The following is an 18,966-nucleotide window of genomic DNA, read 5'->3' as shown; positions in this document are numbered from 1 at the left end:
CGTTATTTAGTGGCAGTCACATACATAGCTGAAAAGATTCAGTCCTACCATATATTTAACGCGTTCAGTAGTTCCTAAAGTCTAAATTTCAGGGGGTGCGAGGTTCGAGTGAAATTTCTTTAGGGGTGCGGGGCGAAAAAAAGGTTGGGAACCACTGTCCTAATGAAACTGGGGAAAAAGGTACTTGCTACAAGAAACAGGGCCAGCCCATCCCTGCCATTGTTGCAGAAGGCAATTAAGACTTAGCTCCAGGGCCTTGGGAAAGATTAAAATAACTAAAGATTCCTGATGTTGCACCAGGACTCTGTGAAAAAGTATGAGTTCTATTATTATTAAAGGAGATTGCTGTTATTCCTTTTGTGTTTCAATCTGACACTGTAATGAGGAAAGGTAAGACAGTTACAGTCTTTTTGGACTGGAGTGGCAATATAAATCCCAGTAAATAAACGCATAATTTGTGGTACAGTACTACACGGTCAATATAAGTCTGGGCGACAAAGCAGTAAAAAGAGAAGATCTGAATTTTTCACATCCTGATTCATAGCATTTCAAAGAGAAATACTGTACTTATAATCTATAGAAATATAGCTGGAATTGCATAATTCAAGTTTTCACAGTACTATCAATAGGTAATTGGGGTTTTTTGTACAATATTTACTGTTAAGGAAAAACTGCCTGTTAAGGAACAAGCTGCTTTAAAAGCATAGGAGCATTAATGTGGTTTCAAGATTGGATTTTTATACCATTCTAAACTGTTCTGTCATCATGTAATTGTTTATACATGATATAATAGTGGTTTGTCATTTTTTAAAATTCTTCCCAAGTCTATAGCTCTGAGATCTCCTGGCCATCTCCAGGATGCAAGCACTAATCAGAACCCCTCGATCGTCTCCATTTGAGTCTAATACCTCAGTATTCAGTCCCAACTACTGTACAAAAAAAGGTTTCTTTCCTACCCAGTCTCTTCCAAATTAACTGCATTGGATCCCCACACTGTCAAGTTTAAAGCAAATTAAACATCCTTGTATGCCCAGAATATGATATTGACTATGAAGAAATTATTTCTTATTATTAACTGTGTTATAGTTTTTATTATGGGTCGTTGGTCTGAGCTCAGAGCTTGGCAATTTGGTTTCATCACTATTCAAGGAGACATCCTCAGTGTGCTTTGAATTGTGCTCCTCTGACCTTTTGTTGGTATTGTTTCTTCAGCTAACATTTGTGGGTGTTGTTTGTTCAACTGCATCAACCGTGATCCCAAAGATAGCATTTTAAAATGAACAAGCAGGCACCCCACTACGCAACAACAAAAATCATAACCCATCAGCTCACAAGAAATCAGACATCTCATTAACAACAACCAGCCAAACAGCCCAAAATCAGACCATGACTCAGAAGCATTAGAACAGACAACACTAATTTACATCACACAGATGGTACTTAAAACCAAAGACCATGTCTCCGTAACAACAGCCATCCAATCAAACAGTTCGAAATCAGACCAACAACTCAGAAGTAGCTGAACAAACAATACTCACACTAATTTGCATCACATAAAAAGGTATTCAACAAAGCCAGTGTTCCAACAAACAAGCACAATTCAAAGCACACGGACAATGTCTCCTTGAATGGTGATGAATCCAGTGGTGGGATTCAAACGTTTTTATTACTGGTTCTGTGGCCTTGGTTTGGTAGGCTTGGCAGGGGAAGGATACTGTAAAATCTCCATTCCCTCCCCATCCCACTGACCTGCTTTCCAGTTCCATTCTCCTGTGCAGGGCAACAAAAGAAGACCCAGCCGATCAGCTGGGATTTGGGAACCAGAGAATAGATGGGGGCGGGGCCATTCAGAGGTGGTATTTGCTAGTTCTCTGAACTACTCAAAATTTCTGCTACCAATTCTCCAGAACCGGTCAGAACCTGCAGAATACTACCTCTGGATGAAACATTTGCAACCAATTTGCCAAGCTGGGAGCTCAGCCAAACAGCCCAACAACCAACCTGAGCTACTAAAGTTCAAGTACATTTAAACTTTTTATTATATCAGTACTTTTCTTTTCCACTAAATGTTTTAAAAGTATTTTTAGTGAGAATAACTCTTTGGGATATTTTAAGATGAAAGTTGGCATATTCATTAATAAACTACTATACTTATGAGCATATAGGGAATCAAAGAAACACATATTTTAAGTCGCATTAAGCATAACCCAGCTCACAATTTTAAATACACTCTATCTTAAATTCCTGCTTTTCCTTTTGGAGGATAACAGCTTTCAGAAGCATTGCTGAGATTCCTATCAAAATAGTACCCACTGAGTAAACAGCTGTTGTACGTTATTATTGCATCTTCTGTCTAATACAGAAGCAGCACAATATACTTTATTATTTAAAGCACAAGGACTGGGTTCAAGTGCACATTGCCTAACATCCTATCCTCAACTGGCATTGATGCAAATCTATTTTGTAAAAGTTTCCACATGTGTCATGTTCAAAATCATTATAATCACAGCATCTTAAATTGACTGTCAATGGTCAAGGTACTACTTCAGGAACTGCAAAGAAAAAAAGCTGAATAGGCACTACTGTGTAGCAACAAGCCCTCTTTTTCAATGTCTACTCTTCCCAGCTGCTTGTCACTTACATGCAACTGAATGGACTATTCTTTTTAATTCTACACTTTGATGTTCTACACTTACAGAGCTGGGCTGCTTAAACTGCTAAGCCATTGTGGACAGGACTAAGCCACATGGATAGGAATTTGGGGCTGAAGTTCCAAGTTCAACCTGCCAAAATAAACCTTGGAGAGGACAAATTCAGCAGAATTTGTTGATTATACCTGAAAGCCAAAAAGCACAATATACATTACCATCTAAAGGATGGTCTGAGTAAGTCAGTAATACCAAAATGCTAAATTATCTCTCTGCTGTCCCCAAAGCCTTCTGCTCTACACAACCATTTTCTGGGGCAAAAGAGTTCATCTTGAAGTATTTCCAAATTATGCTATAAATTCCCTTTGCAACTCAGAATTACAAAATTCAGACCTTGTTGTTAACTGGGAAACTATAAATGATGGCAAAAGGAAACAGATACAAGTTTAATTTTTAGATATCATCTGTGAGCTAGCATATTCCAAATAGCTATGATTTGTGTGTTAGTGTGGTGACAGTATCTTACTGCCTTTATGAATATCTAAAGAATGCAGATCCAAACCTGGCAGGACCTGCATTCTGAATGGGTGTAACTTCACCTGCCCTTAATCTGCTCTGGAATTCCAAAGAGTTATTACCATCGTAATCACAATCCTGCAAGGGCTGAAGTTTAATATAGGAGAGGCTGGCAGATACCAGCAAATTTCTGAAAGTTGCCAAGTGCAGATTAACATAAAACAACTCCCACAATAGGAAGCAAAAACCACTGGAAGAGCTTGAAATCTCAGGCCTAACTGTATGTGGCTGAAGTGGAAGAAGGCCATGGATTTCTTGGAAACACTGTGGAAGATTGGCTGTGGAAGATTCTGAGGAACTGAGAGGTACGGATCATCAAACTTGGGGGCATACCCATCACGAGGCAATTAAACAAATACACTGCCTGAATGAACATATCAAGCTGCTGATTTTTAATTGTTTGCTATATGATCAACACATCCATCAATAACTTTCAAAGTACCAGAGCACCTGAACAGAACACTTTATGTTAGTAAAGTATATCCCACATCTTCACACAATCTGCAAACAATACTGAAACAGGACTCTCGATTGGTAATGAGCAGTAGTGAACATAGTTTTGTTCTTGCTTTGCAATATGATGTCTTGTTATTTTCTAACAACTATGTGTAATAATTACTATAGCCCATAGAATTTATAGGGCAATTATTGTTCCATAAAGTCAACCAGACCCATAAAGAAACATTATACGGTATATTTTACATAAATCTAGCAAGATAGACAATATATGATATACATTTCTTAATTTCGAATGGATTTATCCTACAAATGTTTCTCTTAATGTGAATGTGCTGCCCCCAAACACACTGTAATTTCTTAACTTTACATTCCTAATAACCATCACACACTTGAACAGCTTTAATGTCCTCCAGAACTTTGTCAAACTATAGTTCTCATCACTTCCAACCAGATTGCAAGACTTGTAGTCTGATAAGACATATGGAGGTGCCCGGTTAAAGAAAGGTGCTTTGAATAAAAAGCTATAAAAACAAGTACTCTCATCATTCCACTATTTTCTTTATAGCAGTCAATGTAAAAAGCCAGTTCTCTGTATATGACCCTAAGTGCAGTGCTGAATGAAAAAAAGGGGGTTAAATTGCTCTGGAAAGAGAAAATCGGACTCCCTTCTCCTTTAAGAAACAAACTATAGTGGCATTTACCTGACACTGAAGGAAATCAGTGGGAGGGGCCATTTCGACAGGGAGATAAATGAATGAGGCTTATGTGAATGGTTGGACAATGGATGCTTTGTTGAGTAGGTCCCCACTCAACCTGATCTGATCCTTTGTTTTTGACCTGGAAGAAATTGCAGCTCCTGAATAGCTAATAAGCATAATAAAAAAGAGACATTTCCTTGCTGTTCACATCTTTTGTTTGAAAGCCAATACTCAGGTAAACCATGATTTAAAAGAAACTTCCTTGCACATTTGTAACCCCTTAAAGCAGCTGTGATGTAATTCTGAGAAGAGATGTAGCTGCTCCATTACTCAGTATGTTTTGAAGTATTGCATAATTCAATCAACTATTGTGATCTTCCTGGATTTTCATTAAAGCATAGTGACTTTTAGAGCTGCCAAACAAAGAATATTGTGCAGCTGTTTTTCCTGTCCCCCCATAATTGATATCTACAGCATTTTTTTTTAATGGTGAAAATTCATGGAAAGGTTACAGGGGTAACAGACATCCACGTCCCACATATATTTTTAGGAATGAAGTCAAGTGAATGTTACATTTTTTATTTTTAATATTCATTTCACAGTAATGGCCCAAGTCTGAAAAGTAACTCCTGAAGAATATCCATTGGGGACATAATTTATTAAAGCATCATCACAATGTAGGATGAACATATCAATTTTTTTTTCTTGATATAACACTTCCGATATGGGCCTTCTGGATTACTATTAAATGTGGACATTATTTGATGAATTAAGTCTTTTCATACTAGAGTTTCAAAGATGCTGTAACTATCTTCCCTCATGTACCTCCTTAACATATTTTTTTTCTGGTAATGAAGACCCAACATTTGGCAGAGAATAAGGTGGTTCAGTTTTGAAGGTGCTAATTATCCATCTAAAAATGAAAGATTCCTTTCAACTGAGTTCAACTCTTTGGTGACAGGCACATTCAAGTGCACTGCTTGGCCTCAAAATGGAAGGAAGTTGCCAGTTACAATCCTCTGGGATTTTCTTCCGTTTCCCAATATAGCCTACTACAGCTTGCAGTGACCTTTTATCCAAGGAGAATGTGATTAGCTTTTCCAAGATTAACCAAGGATGGACACGAACTGGGATACAAGTCGTTAAATGGCTGTTAGGTACAATTCAAAGTCCAATACGGCTGATTCATTTACAAAGCACAGAACAAGTCCAAAAGAAATTGGTCCATTTGGAAATCAAGGAATTTATGAATGGGGACGATTACTGTAAGCCAATTTCAAAATTAGAGGTTTTGGTCCAAAGGTTATTCCTATTATGGCCTTAATCTTACTTTTATTCTCTATTCTCTTTTCTGTGCAAACCATGTCTTTTCATTCTTTTTTTGCTCCACCCTTGAATATTTATAACTTTTACCCCAATTCCTCTCTCCAAGGAAGTGCTGAAATACCCGGGATCATCATTTACACACCAAAATCGAAGAAAGGCTCCAAAGTGGGCGGTCTTCGTTGTACAGTACACGGGTTTACAAGCGGATTCCCCAATACCCCCGCCCCTCAATCAAGTAAACACGACGCGAAAAAGAAAACAGCCTTTCTGTTAAAAGCCCCTCGCTCCACTGCGCATGCTCTCCTCTGCGAAATCCCGCAGCTGCTGCCGCCGCTAACGCAGTTACGCCGTTTGCGTAGGGCCACTACTCTCCGCATCGGCCCTGCAGAGGCGGGGGGAGGTGAGGTGGCGTAGTTTAGCCGCGCGCCAAGCGATAGCTCGGCTTCGGCAGAAGGTCGGCGCCCGGCGTAAGCTGTTTTGATGAATGGCGTAGCGGAGGCCCTGGGAAAGTAGCAAGCAGCTAGCTGTCGTAGTAGTAGCACCGGCAGCATCAGCAGCGGCAGCAGCAACACTGCGGAGTGGGAGGAGGAGGCGGCACCCGCGCGCGGCGGTTTGGTACCGAGCGGAGAGGGAGATGCACACGGCACACTCGAGCTGAGGTAGCTATAAAACCCCGTTTGTTTACATTCCCTCCCCCATACAGGCCGGCCGCGCTGCGGTGGTTTCTGGCGGGAGAGGGAAAGCGAGATGGCGGGAGGGGCGGATTACCGCCCCTGGGCGGAGGGGGGAGGACGAGGGTCGGTTCGAAGAGAACGCTGAGTCTGCCTTCCCTTGGCGACGCTACCGCCCCTCGGTCTCGCTATGGGCGGGAGTGAAGCAGGAGCCTGAGGAGACCGGCTGCGCCTCCCCCCACCGCCGCCCTCAAAACCCGGCTGCTGTTCCCGCGCCTTGTGCGCCTATCAACCCATCCGACCTCCCCGACTTGACTGGCGGGTGGAAAGTGGCTCGGGGTGACGGGGGGTGGGCTGGCCTTCTTTGTTCGCGGGAGGCCGAAGTGGCTTCCCCCCTCCCAAGCCTGAGGTGTGAGGAGCGGCGCGGGTAGGAAAGGCGAGGAGCGGGGAAACAAAGATAGGAGATTTTGTTCGACCGGCGGAGGCGTGGTAGAGGAAGCTGGCGGAAGCTGGAGTGATTCGGGTTTCTCTCTTTTCCTGGGCTTCCCACACGACTTGGAAAGTTATCGATCAGTTTCGGGGCCTCGTCTCGTTGGAGGCGCGCCTCTTCCTCCGCCTCTTTTCCCATCCACTCCCTTTCTGGCTGCTGTTCCAAATTTTAGGCCCAGAGCCGCCTTCACGTGTATATAGTAGGTATACAGTAAAGGGCCTCCACGAGTGTATTCTGATCTCCAATCCTGGTGGCGCTGACTCACTTCCATTTAAAAGTTTTTTAAGTCCTCGATAGTGGCTTTAAAATGTGAACAGATCCCGTTTGATTGCGAAGGCTGTGTTGCTGTTTATACGCGTTTTAAAAGCCATCCTTTTCTGCATCTTTTCCCACTCTTTGTAGTTCATTAAATTTATGTGCCACCTGTTCTCTCTTTCCAGCGTTTCTGGGCGGCTTACAATATGACTTTCTCTTCCTTTTCCCTGGTCCTTTGTATGTTTGAATACTCTTGGGTATTTTTTCTACCTTTAAAAGTTGCAAAATAAAATGGAAAGGAAAGCCAGTAAAATGCAACAGCAATGAAAGCCATTCTGGTGTAGAGATTAAAGTGTTAAAGTTTGCCATGGAAGCTCACTGGGAGTCTTTGGGCCAATCGTTAGTTCCCAACTCAGATTACCTGATAGGCCGTTATTGTCCGAGTGAAATAATTTTCTTATAAATTGTATTGAGCTTTTGGAGGAAAATTAGGATATATAAATCTAATGGACAAATAAATAGATATTTCCCAAAGATCATTACCCCAGAAAATCTTTGACTAATTCCTATGACCTCACTTCGTGGCTGTTAAGTATGTTGAACTACTGACTCTGGTTTCTTCCCCAAACCCCAAAAACTTTAACCTTAGACTGTCTACTATTGACCTCACCCCTTTTCTAAGAGGTCTGTAGGGGACGTGCATAAGCGCACCAACGTGCCTACAGTCCCTGTCCTATTGTTTCTTTTTATTTTACTTATATGTATCCATTTCATGTATTCATAACTATGTTTATACTTATACCTATTATCTTGTAATTGCTTGACATAAATAAATAAATACTATGTATTCCCCTTGTGCACGAAGAATTACAGAATGCCATACAATATCATTGGAATGAATTTGGTTGGGAAATATTAGTTTCTAATTAGATAATTCCTGTTACATTTCTGTACTGTAAGCAAGATGTGAAAAATGGCCTAGCAGTTGCAATACAGGTATATGGAGCATGGATTTAAAGAGGTGTTGGATTAGTTTGCAATCGAGTAAGCAATTTGTGTGCATGTAAGTCTGAAGATCAATGTTTATAAGTTTGGCTACTAGCGGTCATTAATTTATTCCATGATGCAACAATTGTTTAACTGAATGAAAATTTAATATGTGGATGGTAATTTTAAAATGACATCCACAATATCATTTGCAAATATGTTAGTGGTTGTCCTTGTTACTTTAAGAAATATGTTTTATTTGAAGATTTTTAAAGTGAAGGTGCCAATCTGAGGAGATTTTTTAAAAGTAAATTGAGTTTTTCTCTTATCCTTACAATACTGTTCCAGTATTGACTCACAAAAACAAAAAACCACTGTCTCACTACTATTCTTTGTTAGATGCTAGTCAAAAATTGAGTGTCATCTTTAAGCAGTACTTTTTTGACCAAGAGTTCACCTTCTGCAGATGGGCTATTTTTACTTACCAAAATATCACTGCAAAATCTGCACATATTTAAAAATGTGCACTAGCATTATTGCATTTATTTCATTAGACAATCTGATGTGCTAATGCATATTGATTTAGGTAAATGTAAGGAGAAATTGAAATTAGGATCCCAACAGATTTTTTTTTCTAAAAATACAATTTAAGACATGGGGTTGATCAATCTTGTGATTTATTGTGAGATTTACCCCACATCTGTATGTGTACATCTGCCTTCAAATTGGTGTTGACTCATGACAACGGCCTATACAAGTCCCTGTAATTTTAGGCAAGATTCTAAAAGTAAAGGTTTGCCATTGTCTGACCCAATATTGCCCACTCTGCTTAGTGCCTTAAAGTGGGACTAGAATTCCAAGTCTCCTGGATTCTAGCCTGATGCTATAACTACTACACCACACTAGCTTTCCCCAAATAATTGTGCATCATACTACAGAATATGGTTTGCTTAAATACAGTTGCATTTTTAGTGAATATCCAGTTAATACAAGATTGGATTGTATAGTTATTGAATCATGTTCTACCATTTTATCAAAATAACTTGTATATAATTGCTTTGTAAAAAGTATTGCATTCCCTGATTCAAAAACAACTTGACCTTATTTGTAAGTTATTCCTTACACTTTCACATTAGACAAATCTTAAGAAAAACAAAATATTGAATGTTTGGGTTGTTCGTTTCAGACAAACTAACATCTGGGGGAAGAGAATTTCAGAGTGGGAATCCTGTTTGGGACGAGTAGCACAAGGCTGGTACATTTTATGCTCTTTTTCCCCTTCTACTCTCAGCAGCTCATGGTGTAACATATCCTATTGATCAGTTGCATTACCCTTTATTTTTTCAGCATCTTCCCTCCCCTCAACCTTCCTCACCAGATATGCTGATAGAATACTTGGATTTGTTGTGAAGATTTTAAATTGAAAGCAACACGCTCCTGGAGTGTCATTCTACTAGATCTTCCTCCTTTATTTTTTCAGCATTTCACTCTCCTGATCACTTAAGTACATGGCTATTTTATCACATGATGTGTTTTTCTAAAATACTTACCTGTGGTCCACCCCGGAACCAAACAGTGCCATGACATGATGTAGCTAACTAAGGCTCTGTCATTCATTTGGCATATCCATGCTTCACATACCATGCTAAATTATGCTTGGACTTGTCTGGTTGAGGTAACCATAAAATTGAAAAAAAAAATGGTTCTTTTCAAGAAGGAGATGTCACTGCATTCTGGGGTTTCTGCCAAACTTAATTGTGCAGAACTGAAATCTGAAATACATTGGTTGTACAGTATCTGTTCTGTACATAAAATAATGTGTACATTTCTAATGTATGAATTGGCACTTGCTCATGGGAGTAGGCAGAAGGTGAGATTAGAGCATGATGCTAATGAATCAGTTAAATGGCTCTGCAAAGTTTTGGATTCAGTTTTGAAAAGTTACTCTTGAGAACGTTGCATCATGTGTTTTGCCTCATTAAAACAGCCATGTTTACTTCAGAATCACATGACTACAATATAAGAATTGCACACTCCTAAAAATAATGCAGCTACTTGAATGAGTATTGGGTTGTTCTTCATTTATACATTTAAAGTTCTCGACTGAAATATTCTATTAAGTAAATGGATTTTATATTTCATATAAACGATAGCCATTCTAATCCCAATTCCATCCTGATTCTTTAACCTATTCTTGCTATCTCTAGGAAGGTGTTCATATGCAGTCTAAATTGTTTTGTTATTTTACTACCATGTTTCTCACATAATAAGGCCGGGCCTTATTTTTGACCCCGAAAAACCGGCTAGGCCGTCTTTTCGGGATGACTTAATTCCCCCTTGCATCCTCGGGTGGGCGGGCGGCGACAGCTTGGATGTTGGGGAGACCTTCCGCCACCGTTAATTTCCCTTCTCCCTTGCTGCCGTGGCGTTACAGCAACGCCGCGGCGTTTGGCGCAGCCACGTGCAGCCAGTCAGGGCTCCTCCCTGCAACCGGAGCCCTGAGGGAGACAGCTTCAGGCGCTCTGTGGCCGCCTTCCCTTTGCCTTCGATGGTAAGTGAATTATTTTAAAACCTCCGCTCATCCTATCAGGGCCGTGCGAGCTGAGCAGAGCCGGGAAAGCAAACCGCGGGTGTTTCCTGGTTCTGCCCAGCCCGTATGGCTCTGCCGCCCTGGCGGGATGAGCGGAGCTTTTAAAATAATTCACTTTACCTTCTAAGGCAAAGGGAAGGCGGCCACAGGAGCGCCTGAAGCCAAGCATACCAACAACAAAAGGCAAATCCTCAAGGTGGGCTGGAGGGAGGTGGCTACGTGCCCCCGGGCTGCTTCAATGCAAGGTCCTGACTTGCAGCATCCTGCCATTGCCACCGTCCTTTTTCGCTGCCGCCTTCCTCTCCGACTGCAAAACTTGTGTGCTTCGCCAACGCCTGAGCGAGGCGAGCTCTTTCATACATAGAGAGGGAAAGACGCCGGCGTGCTCCGAGAGGCTGGCTCTTTTCTCTAGCCGAGGCTGACAGGAAGTGCCTCCAGGGCCGTGGCAGGCAAGCCGCGGTGTTTCCTGGTTCTGCCCAGCCCGCACGGCTCTGCCACGGCCCTGGCGGGATGAGTGGAGGGCCGGCGGGAGGCACTCGTTGCCTTGGTGACATTTCGGGTGCCTCCGCCGCCTCCTCGCCCATCGCAGGTGGCAGTGGCGGCGGCAAGCGGCGGCGCTCGCTGAGGGAAAAAGAAGACAGCGCAGCCACCTTGCTTGCTTTCCCACCTGCCCGCCCAGATGGCCTCAGGAGCGGCGGCAGTGGCAGCAGGCGCGCACACTCCTGCCGGCGAAGGGAGGAGAGGCGAGGAAAGAAGGGAGTGCGGCAGCAGCGGCTGTCACAGTATCGTCTCATAGCGGGGCAAGGCTGGCAAGCTGAGGTGGCCGCACCAGAGAGCGTCACTGCCGACCCGTCGTGAGGATAAAGGAGCGGGATAGAGATTCAGTCAGATGTCAGCCTCGGCTAGAGAAAAGAGCCAGCCTCTCAGAGCACGCCGGCGTCTTTCCCTCTCTCTCTATGTATGAAAGAGCTCGCCTCACTCGGAGCGTTTGGCGAAGCACACGAGTTTCGCAGTCGGAGAGGGAGGCGGCGGCGAAAGCAGGATGCTGCAAGTCAGGACCTTGCATTGAAGCAGCCCGAGGGCACGTAGCCACCTCCCTCCAGCCCACCTTGAGGATTTGCCTTTTGTTGTTGGTATACTTGGCTTCAGGCGCTCCTGTGGCCGCCTTCCCTTGCCTTCAAGGTAAAGTGAATTATTTTAAAAACCTCCGCTCATCCCGCCAGGGCAGCGGCAGAGCCGTACGGGCTGGGCAGAACCAGGAAACACCCGCGGCTTGCTTTCCCGGCTCTGCTCAGCTCGCACGGCCCTGATAGGATGAGCGGAGGCTCAGCTCGCACGGCCCTGATAGGATGAGCTGAGGTTTTTAAAATAATTCACTTTACCATCGAAGGCAAAGGGAAGGCAGCCACAGGAGCGCCTGAAGCAAGTGTCTCCTCAGGGCTCCGGTTGCAGGGAGGAGCCCTGACTGGCTGCACGTGGCTGCGCCAAACGCCGCGGCGTTGCTGTAACGCCACGGCAGCAAGGGAGAAGGGAAATTAACGGTGGCGGAAGGTCTCCCGATATGAAGTGCTCCACCAACGCAGGCAGCACCATATCCGGGCATGCAACAAAGTACTTCCTAACGGCAAGCCCCCTCGCCATTCCCCCCATTTCGCATGTTTAATATGGGCCTTAATTTGGGGGGAGGGGCTTAATTTGATTTTATGCCAATAAATCATACTGGGGCTTCCTATTGGTGGAGGCCGTATTGTTGGAGAAACACAGTAATAAAAAGCTAGGCTATTTCTTTTGAATGTATAGAACATTCTGTATTATACAAAATCTGTATTTTTATGTTCATAAATCTGTAAAATACTGTTGGTGTCTGCAAGTATGTGTGCTTTTGTGACTGGCTGGCTGGTTTAGACAATACATGTGTAGAAATAGTTGTACCGACCGTAAGATTCAGAATTTAATCCACACTGTACTGTAGTAGCATAATCTATGATTATATAAATTAGCTACTGAATACTGAGTTGAGTGAAATTTACTTGTGGAAAATGGGGATAGAAATGCAACCCTAATATTTAGTCTAGGAGTAGAATTTACATGATTTCTCGATTTTTCATTGGTGTTAATGAAAACGTGTGTGTTTTGAAGTTACACTTGGCCTTTTGAGATTTGGATGTTTTAACTTTATCTTTGATCTCTATAAATTTACTGTTTGTAACATATTACCTTATGTTGCCATTTAACATTTTGTTTCAGAAAGTAATATAACTACATTGTAAACAACTTAAAATGTATTAGAAAAAATATTTTTGGAGAAATGGCAAGCAAGCTGTTTCGATTTTTAAAAAATGAGAAAACTGAATTTCAACAAAACCAATTTGTACAGCTAGGAATGAAAACATAGCTAAGGCATGAAACTACTGATAATATTACAAGTCTGACTAAATCGTAAATAATTGAAGGCTTAATCCTGTGAAAATGTGTGTAATATTTCACAGTGTCAACTTCTCAGCTGAACAGATTGTCAAGATTTACTCTGCAATCTCTTTAACATCAACTTAACTAATTTTTAAAAGTTGGCATAATTATTTTGGATCATTCCACTCTTGAGCACTTTGAAATTAAACCATGTTTATAAAATGTGTAAAAAAATGAAATGTCTTATTTTTATTTAAAAGGTAGCAATATTTGTTTTTAAGGGCTGATTAATGTGAGATTTGAAATAAATTCATAAATATTTTCAAAGATTTCCAATTTGTCACCATATTAATGTAACATACATTCTGAAAGAGTCACTTTTGAGTAATTAATTTTTAATTGCATGATAAAAATAAAGTTTTGGGTTTTTTTGACAAAGGGATAAATTGTCTCTTCTTTTTTAAGCATAGAAACTTGGTACAAGGCTTTTTGCCAGTAGGGTTCTTTGTAAATAAACAATGCAACATATTGCCTAGATTAGATCATCACCGTGTAGGAGAACAGAAGCATTGATTAGGACAGGCTGCAGCAACTGCCTTCATCCATACATCATGAATAATATAACTACAAGATCAAATCATAACTTCATTGTGTTTGAGAAAACAGCTACTTTTCAAACACAGTGAAGTTATTTATTACCTCATGACATCAAACCATGCTTTTCAGTGAAGTTGATTCTTTTATCTGAAATCAAATGATATGCATATATGTGTGAATGAGTTTTATCTCACATTTCAATAAAATATAAATGGGACTTGCTAAGTAAACAGGCAGAATTAAATCCAGTTCTTTCAAAAGTATTTTGTTACATTTATCTATTTTATTACATTTTTACACATTTCTAAACAGAATTAAACTCCACTTGGTTTCCTTTGGCTTCTACTTTTTAGCACAATCGCATGCTTATCTATCCAATATAAGCCCTGCTGAGTTCCATAAAATTTACTCAAATGGATTTAAATTAATGGTGGTGTGAATTTCTTATTTATCACCTCTTCTCCCACTTGCTGTTAGTTTAGTTTTGAGTATCTGCAACAGATTTGCAGTTGGGAGCTCTTGGACGAATAGAATTTTGCTCATACAATGTGTACTAAAATATTTCTCATTTGTAATTTCAACATTCCTGTTATGTTTATATATGTTCCCATGTTAAAAATATAAGGTTTAAGTGACTTAAGACATGGATTTAAAAAAGGTGCATGTTTTATCTCTGAAAAAGCTATTGTTGCTTTAAAAAAATTGAAAAAAGTTTAGGATAAATTCACATTTTTCATATATATTCTGGAATATATTTTACAGTATTTGAGGATTATCTCATCTCTTGAAAACTTATATTGGCATCTTAGTAAGTTGGTTACTTAGTTAAAGCTAAGATTTGCATTTTAAATTGCCTTTAGGCTTTTGTTGCTCTTAGGACAGAACATCCTAGTTCTGTTTGTTTATGGAAAGTTCAAATCTGCAGTCCCACAGATTTCTATAGTTGGCACAAATCAGTGACATGCTCTTGGTGATGCTTCCTTGTACTTTGTTAGATAATTCAAACAAGGAAGCTTCCTTGTATTTGGATAATTCAAACAAGGCAAATGCTTCCTTGTACTGTACTTCTTTAGGTAATGCAAAGCAAGCTGAGCTGCAACCTGTAACAACTATAGTGAGAAGACCTTAGCATTTTAGCTTAAAGATTTAGAACACAATGATCTCTTCATGATTTTGGCATTTATTAAAAAAAGTAATTGGCATTATATTTCAAAAACAAGATTCAAATATTGCAGCTCTTCCTTAAGGTGGAAAGGAAAGAAGTGCAACTTGAGAAATACTGAATTCGTGTGTTTTACATGTATGCCTTCTCTATTTAGACAAGTGTAGAGTACTGCAGTGTGATGTGAACTCAGGGAAGCTAGGAAAAGGGTGGTGTATGCAGCCATCTGTGCAAACCCCTGAGCCACAGCTTGAAGCTTAGTCCCAGACTGGTCTAGCACTCTGAGGCCCTTTCCAGCTTGCATTCAACCATCCCAGCTGATTGTTGCTATCTTCTTTGATCCTATTGGTGAGGCATGTCCAGCTTGGCCTTTTATGGGGCAGCTACTGACTGAGGCCATCTCATGTAGGGCCAGAATGGCCATTCTTAGTCAGCAGTGGGGGAAAGAAGATGGTAAAGGTCAGATAGGGTATTGACGGCCACAGAGTACAGGGATCCAAAAGGGCATAAAGTGGGGAGAGAGTTGGGGATTTAAATGCCCCTGTGGTCTTAGTGTAGGTGGGCTCCAGATGCCTGACTTTTGGTCATACGACCTCAGGTGCATTGCAGCAATGTAACTGGGGACAGGTCAAATCCTTCCATTCAATATTACAATTATTGTTAGACATTATCATAAGTTAAGGGCTGCCTGTAGTATCCAACTCACAATAGTATAGCATGCAGTCTATTTTGATAGTATTACATAAGTAATTGTTAAATAGTAGTAGCTCAGCCTATATTTCAAAAAAGCATTAAAAGGTATTAAATCTCAACTGTATTAAAGTCACATACTTTAATAAATAAGTCTTAGGAGGACACTTTAGGGACAAGCAGATTAAATGCTTGCTCCTCTCCAGTGAAGATAGTTGCTCTTAGGACTGGACATCTAGTTTGAGATGACCAATTAGGATGTCCAAGTTCAATATTCAAGTCTGTAGCCTCAAGATCCTCAGTAACATTTCTATAGTTGGTAGAAATCGGTGACATCATTAAGCTTGGTGATGCTTCATTTTACTTCTGTTAGATAATTCAAACAAGGAAGCTCATGCTTCCAATTTAAGAAAATCTTAAATGTTCTTCTCCAATTGTCTGCTTTGTCAGAATTAAGGCATTTCAGACAAGGGGGATGTCCAAAAGTGGGCTTGCCAGGGAATAGAACAAAAAATGTAAATACTCCAGTAGTTATAATAGGAAATAATTTTATGCACATTCAGGAACAATTGTGAACTTTTTGGATTTTTTTTCTGCTAATCCACCAAAATTGCTGAGGCAGTAGAAGCAGAGCAAAGAATTGCTTTGCCAATATGAAAATACAGTAGTTTTGAAACATTCCTTTAAAAGATCATTGGGTTTTTTGTATATCTGAAGACTATTATAATTAAGGTCGTTTATAGAGTTGAAAGATTATGAGAACTAAAATCTTCCTTATATTTAGTTTTTAATAATTGCATTCCTAGAAAGTGCAATTTATATACAATACAATCAAATATCACAAATTAGAAATCAAGGCTATAATAAAGGAGTTGCTGAAAATTGATCATTTCTAGATGGAAATGATGGAAAGCAGATTTAACCATCTGGAAATGCCAGACCGGAGCATGAGCTCTAGGAGCTCCTTGCTCCACTGTCATGTTTTCTTAGATGCTATCATGCAAGTTAAACAGTTAAGTATGTGAAATTAAAATCTGACACATAGATGTTTTGTGGTTTTGGAATGAAGGATATGATAAATGCTTGTGAAAATAAGTGAGTCATAACAACTTAGTAAGGCTTAAAGCTGATCATGTATATTCTAAAATAAATCACATAGAGTGGTAGAATTTACTCCTGGGTAAGTGTGCACGGAATTACAACTTTAGCTTTGAATTTGACAATTGGAATGCAAAATAGGTAATGATTTTTTTAATTAATTTACCTAGTTTAGATGAATGAGTGTCTTTCTCCATTGTTAAATTTTCTAAGACTGGATAGTTGGCAAAATTACTTTTGCCAATTAGGTATAGAAGTAGAAAGAGTGGATGCTTCTTTCAAGAATGGTTGGCAATAGTCGTTTTTAACAACTTGTGTGATTGCTATAGAAGGAAATGTGAATGAGCAAGCTGGTGAAAAAGGGATAATCATGCATTTTCCTGCCATTGCATTTTGTAAATGGCATTTTTTAAAAGCTGAAGTTTATTGCCTGCATTTTCATGTTGGGGTAGACACTTTTTTTCACTATAGCACACAGGGTAATTTAGCTATTAATCTCTTGAGACAAGAAAATAAATCAGGACAATTGCTTTTTGGCTTATGTACAATGTTGGTTATTAAGTTTGTAATCTGAGGTTCCTAACCATTGGCAAGTTCAGAGTTATTTCCTTCTTTTGTGTCCCACACAGTTAAAAAGCATTTCTCAGCATTAGCTGCAATTATTTTAAATAAAAATTGGGTGATAGTTATGGTTAGAGAATTGGTAATAATGCCTTCTCCTTTGTTTTGTCTGTTGGAAGTGTTTAATAAGATAGAAGTGGTTGGGTGAATGTTAATACTTGAAATATAAAGAGAAGGTAAAAAACTATTTGTTGCATATGAAACTGAGTAGGTAAAATTCATTAAATTTAAATGACTTCCTTTGATTAACTGGTTTTTCTGCAGTTTCTAAGCTGTGCTTTAAACAATATCTTGAACAGTAGTGTCCTATAAACAGTAGTTTACACCAAATAATGTGAGTAGCATGCACAAGCACATACTCACCTAATATGATTAGGTTCCTTGGATATTCATGTAAAAACTCAAAAAAATCCTCTGCCTTCAAAAATTCATCAAATTAATATTTTATTTATATAAAGGTGGTCCTCAACTTACAACGGTTCATTTAGTGACCATTCAAAGTTACAACACTGGAAAACATTATTTATGACAGTTTTTTTTTCATTTACAACTGTTACAGCATCCCCATAGTCACATGATCAAAATTGAGCCACTTGGCACCTGACTCCTAGTTATGGTGGTTGCGGTGTCTTGTGGTCATGTGATAAGCTTTTGCAACTTTCTGACAAGAAAAGTCAATGGGGAAGGCACTCATTAACCACTATGTTATTAACTGAACATCTGTAATGATGTTAACAATTGTGGCCAGAAAACTCACTTAACAAATGTCTCAGCAGTAGAAAATGTGGGCTCAACTATAGTCATAAGTTGATTTGCCATAGACAAATCAACACACAAACGGCTAGAATTGCAGTTGAGAGGGCCTATTATGCATGCAAGGGCTAAATTGATTAATGATACATAAAGGCAAAGATCTCTGTAATAGTAGCTTAATACTCTGATGTCAGCAGAGGCTGACAAAAGCTTAGTAAGTACATTAAATGTAATTTTAAGTTCTGGAGATCGCAGGATGTCTGTTTCTTCTCTATATATGATTGATCCGGAGCTTTGCTATCAGCTACAGAGGCCTTCAGGAAAGCCTTGCTGGATGCAGAAGAAATGGGCCGGCAAGTCAGGTGCCAGGGTGTGTGAGGCCTGACTACAACTGTCCAAAAGTAAGTAGTAGGGCAGCTCCATCCCCACCCTAGCTTAATTTTTACCCACTCGAGTGGGCAGGATCCTAATTAGGGCTAATTTGAGGGGTAGGGCTTATATTGGGTACATGTGTAAAAATCTAGAACTTACTTTCAGGGTAGGTCATGCTTTCGGGGAAACGGTATAATCTACAAGAGTAAGCAATAACTCCTCTTAAGTTAGAAATTTGAAATCCTGTGAGCTTGCTCTTCATATTTGGTTACTTTAGGTAAAACCTCAAGTGATTTCTCCAAATACATCGATGAATATATAAACTGGTCCAAAATATTAAAGTGTAGAAATGCTGTTAGCAAGGTAAATAAGCTAATATATAGCTTTATACTCTGAGAAGAATTAAGACATAAATATTCAGCAAACCCGAAGTAAAGGATATATCCTGTATATACTTAAATGTACAGTACTTCTGTCATGCCCCTGGTGGAGACTGACTCTGAGGGAAAAGAGGGTTATAACTAAATTCTTCAGCATAGAAATAAAAAATACTACTTTGCCAGC

The 18,966-nt window shown here is 39.9% G+C and overlaps 1 protein-coding gene across 7 annotated transcripts in view; it reads left to right on the top strand.

Moving 5' to 3' along the window:
• Positions 1-4,951: 4,951 nt before the first annotated feature.
• SLC39A10 (solute carrier family 39 member 10) overlaps positions 4,952-18,966 on the top strand; it is a 40,324-nt gene continuing 26,309 nt past the window's right edge. For 2 of the 7 annotated variants that reach the window (XM_087949546.1, XM_087949543.1), the window contains exons 1-2: positions 16,666-16,738; positions 18,335-18,431. Coding sequence is in view for 2 of the 7 variants with exons in the window: in XM_087949541.1 (XP_087805667.1) it covers positions 16,787-16,797; positions 18,335-18,431 (108 nt within the window). In the remaining 5 variants the exon portion in view is untranslated. Of the gene's footprint in view, positions 6,367-16,665; positions 16,798-18,334; positions 18,432-18,966 lie in introns of those variants that run through there. The other 5 variants (XM_087949545.1, XM_026667982.2, XM_087949541.1 and 2 more) reach the window with 4 other exon arrangements.

Source organism: Notechis scutatus, chromosome 1 (genome assembly GCF_049901735.1).
Source record: "Notechis scutatus isolate UNSWTSFEM ecotype Mainland chromosome 1, rNotScu1.2, whole genome shotgun sequence".
Taxonomy (NCBI): Eukaryota; Metazoa; Chordata; class Lepidosauria; order Squamata; family Elapidae; genus Notechis; species Notechis scutatus.
This window is presented reverse-complemented; position numbering and strand designations above follow the sequence as displayed.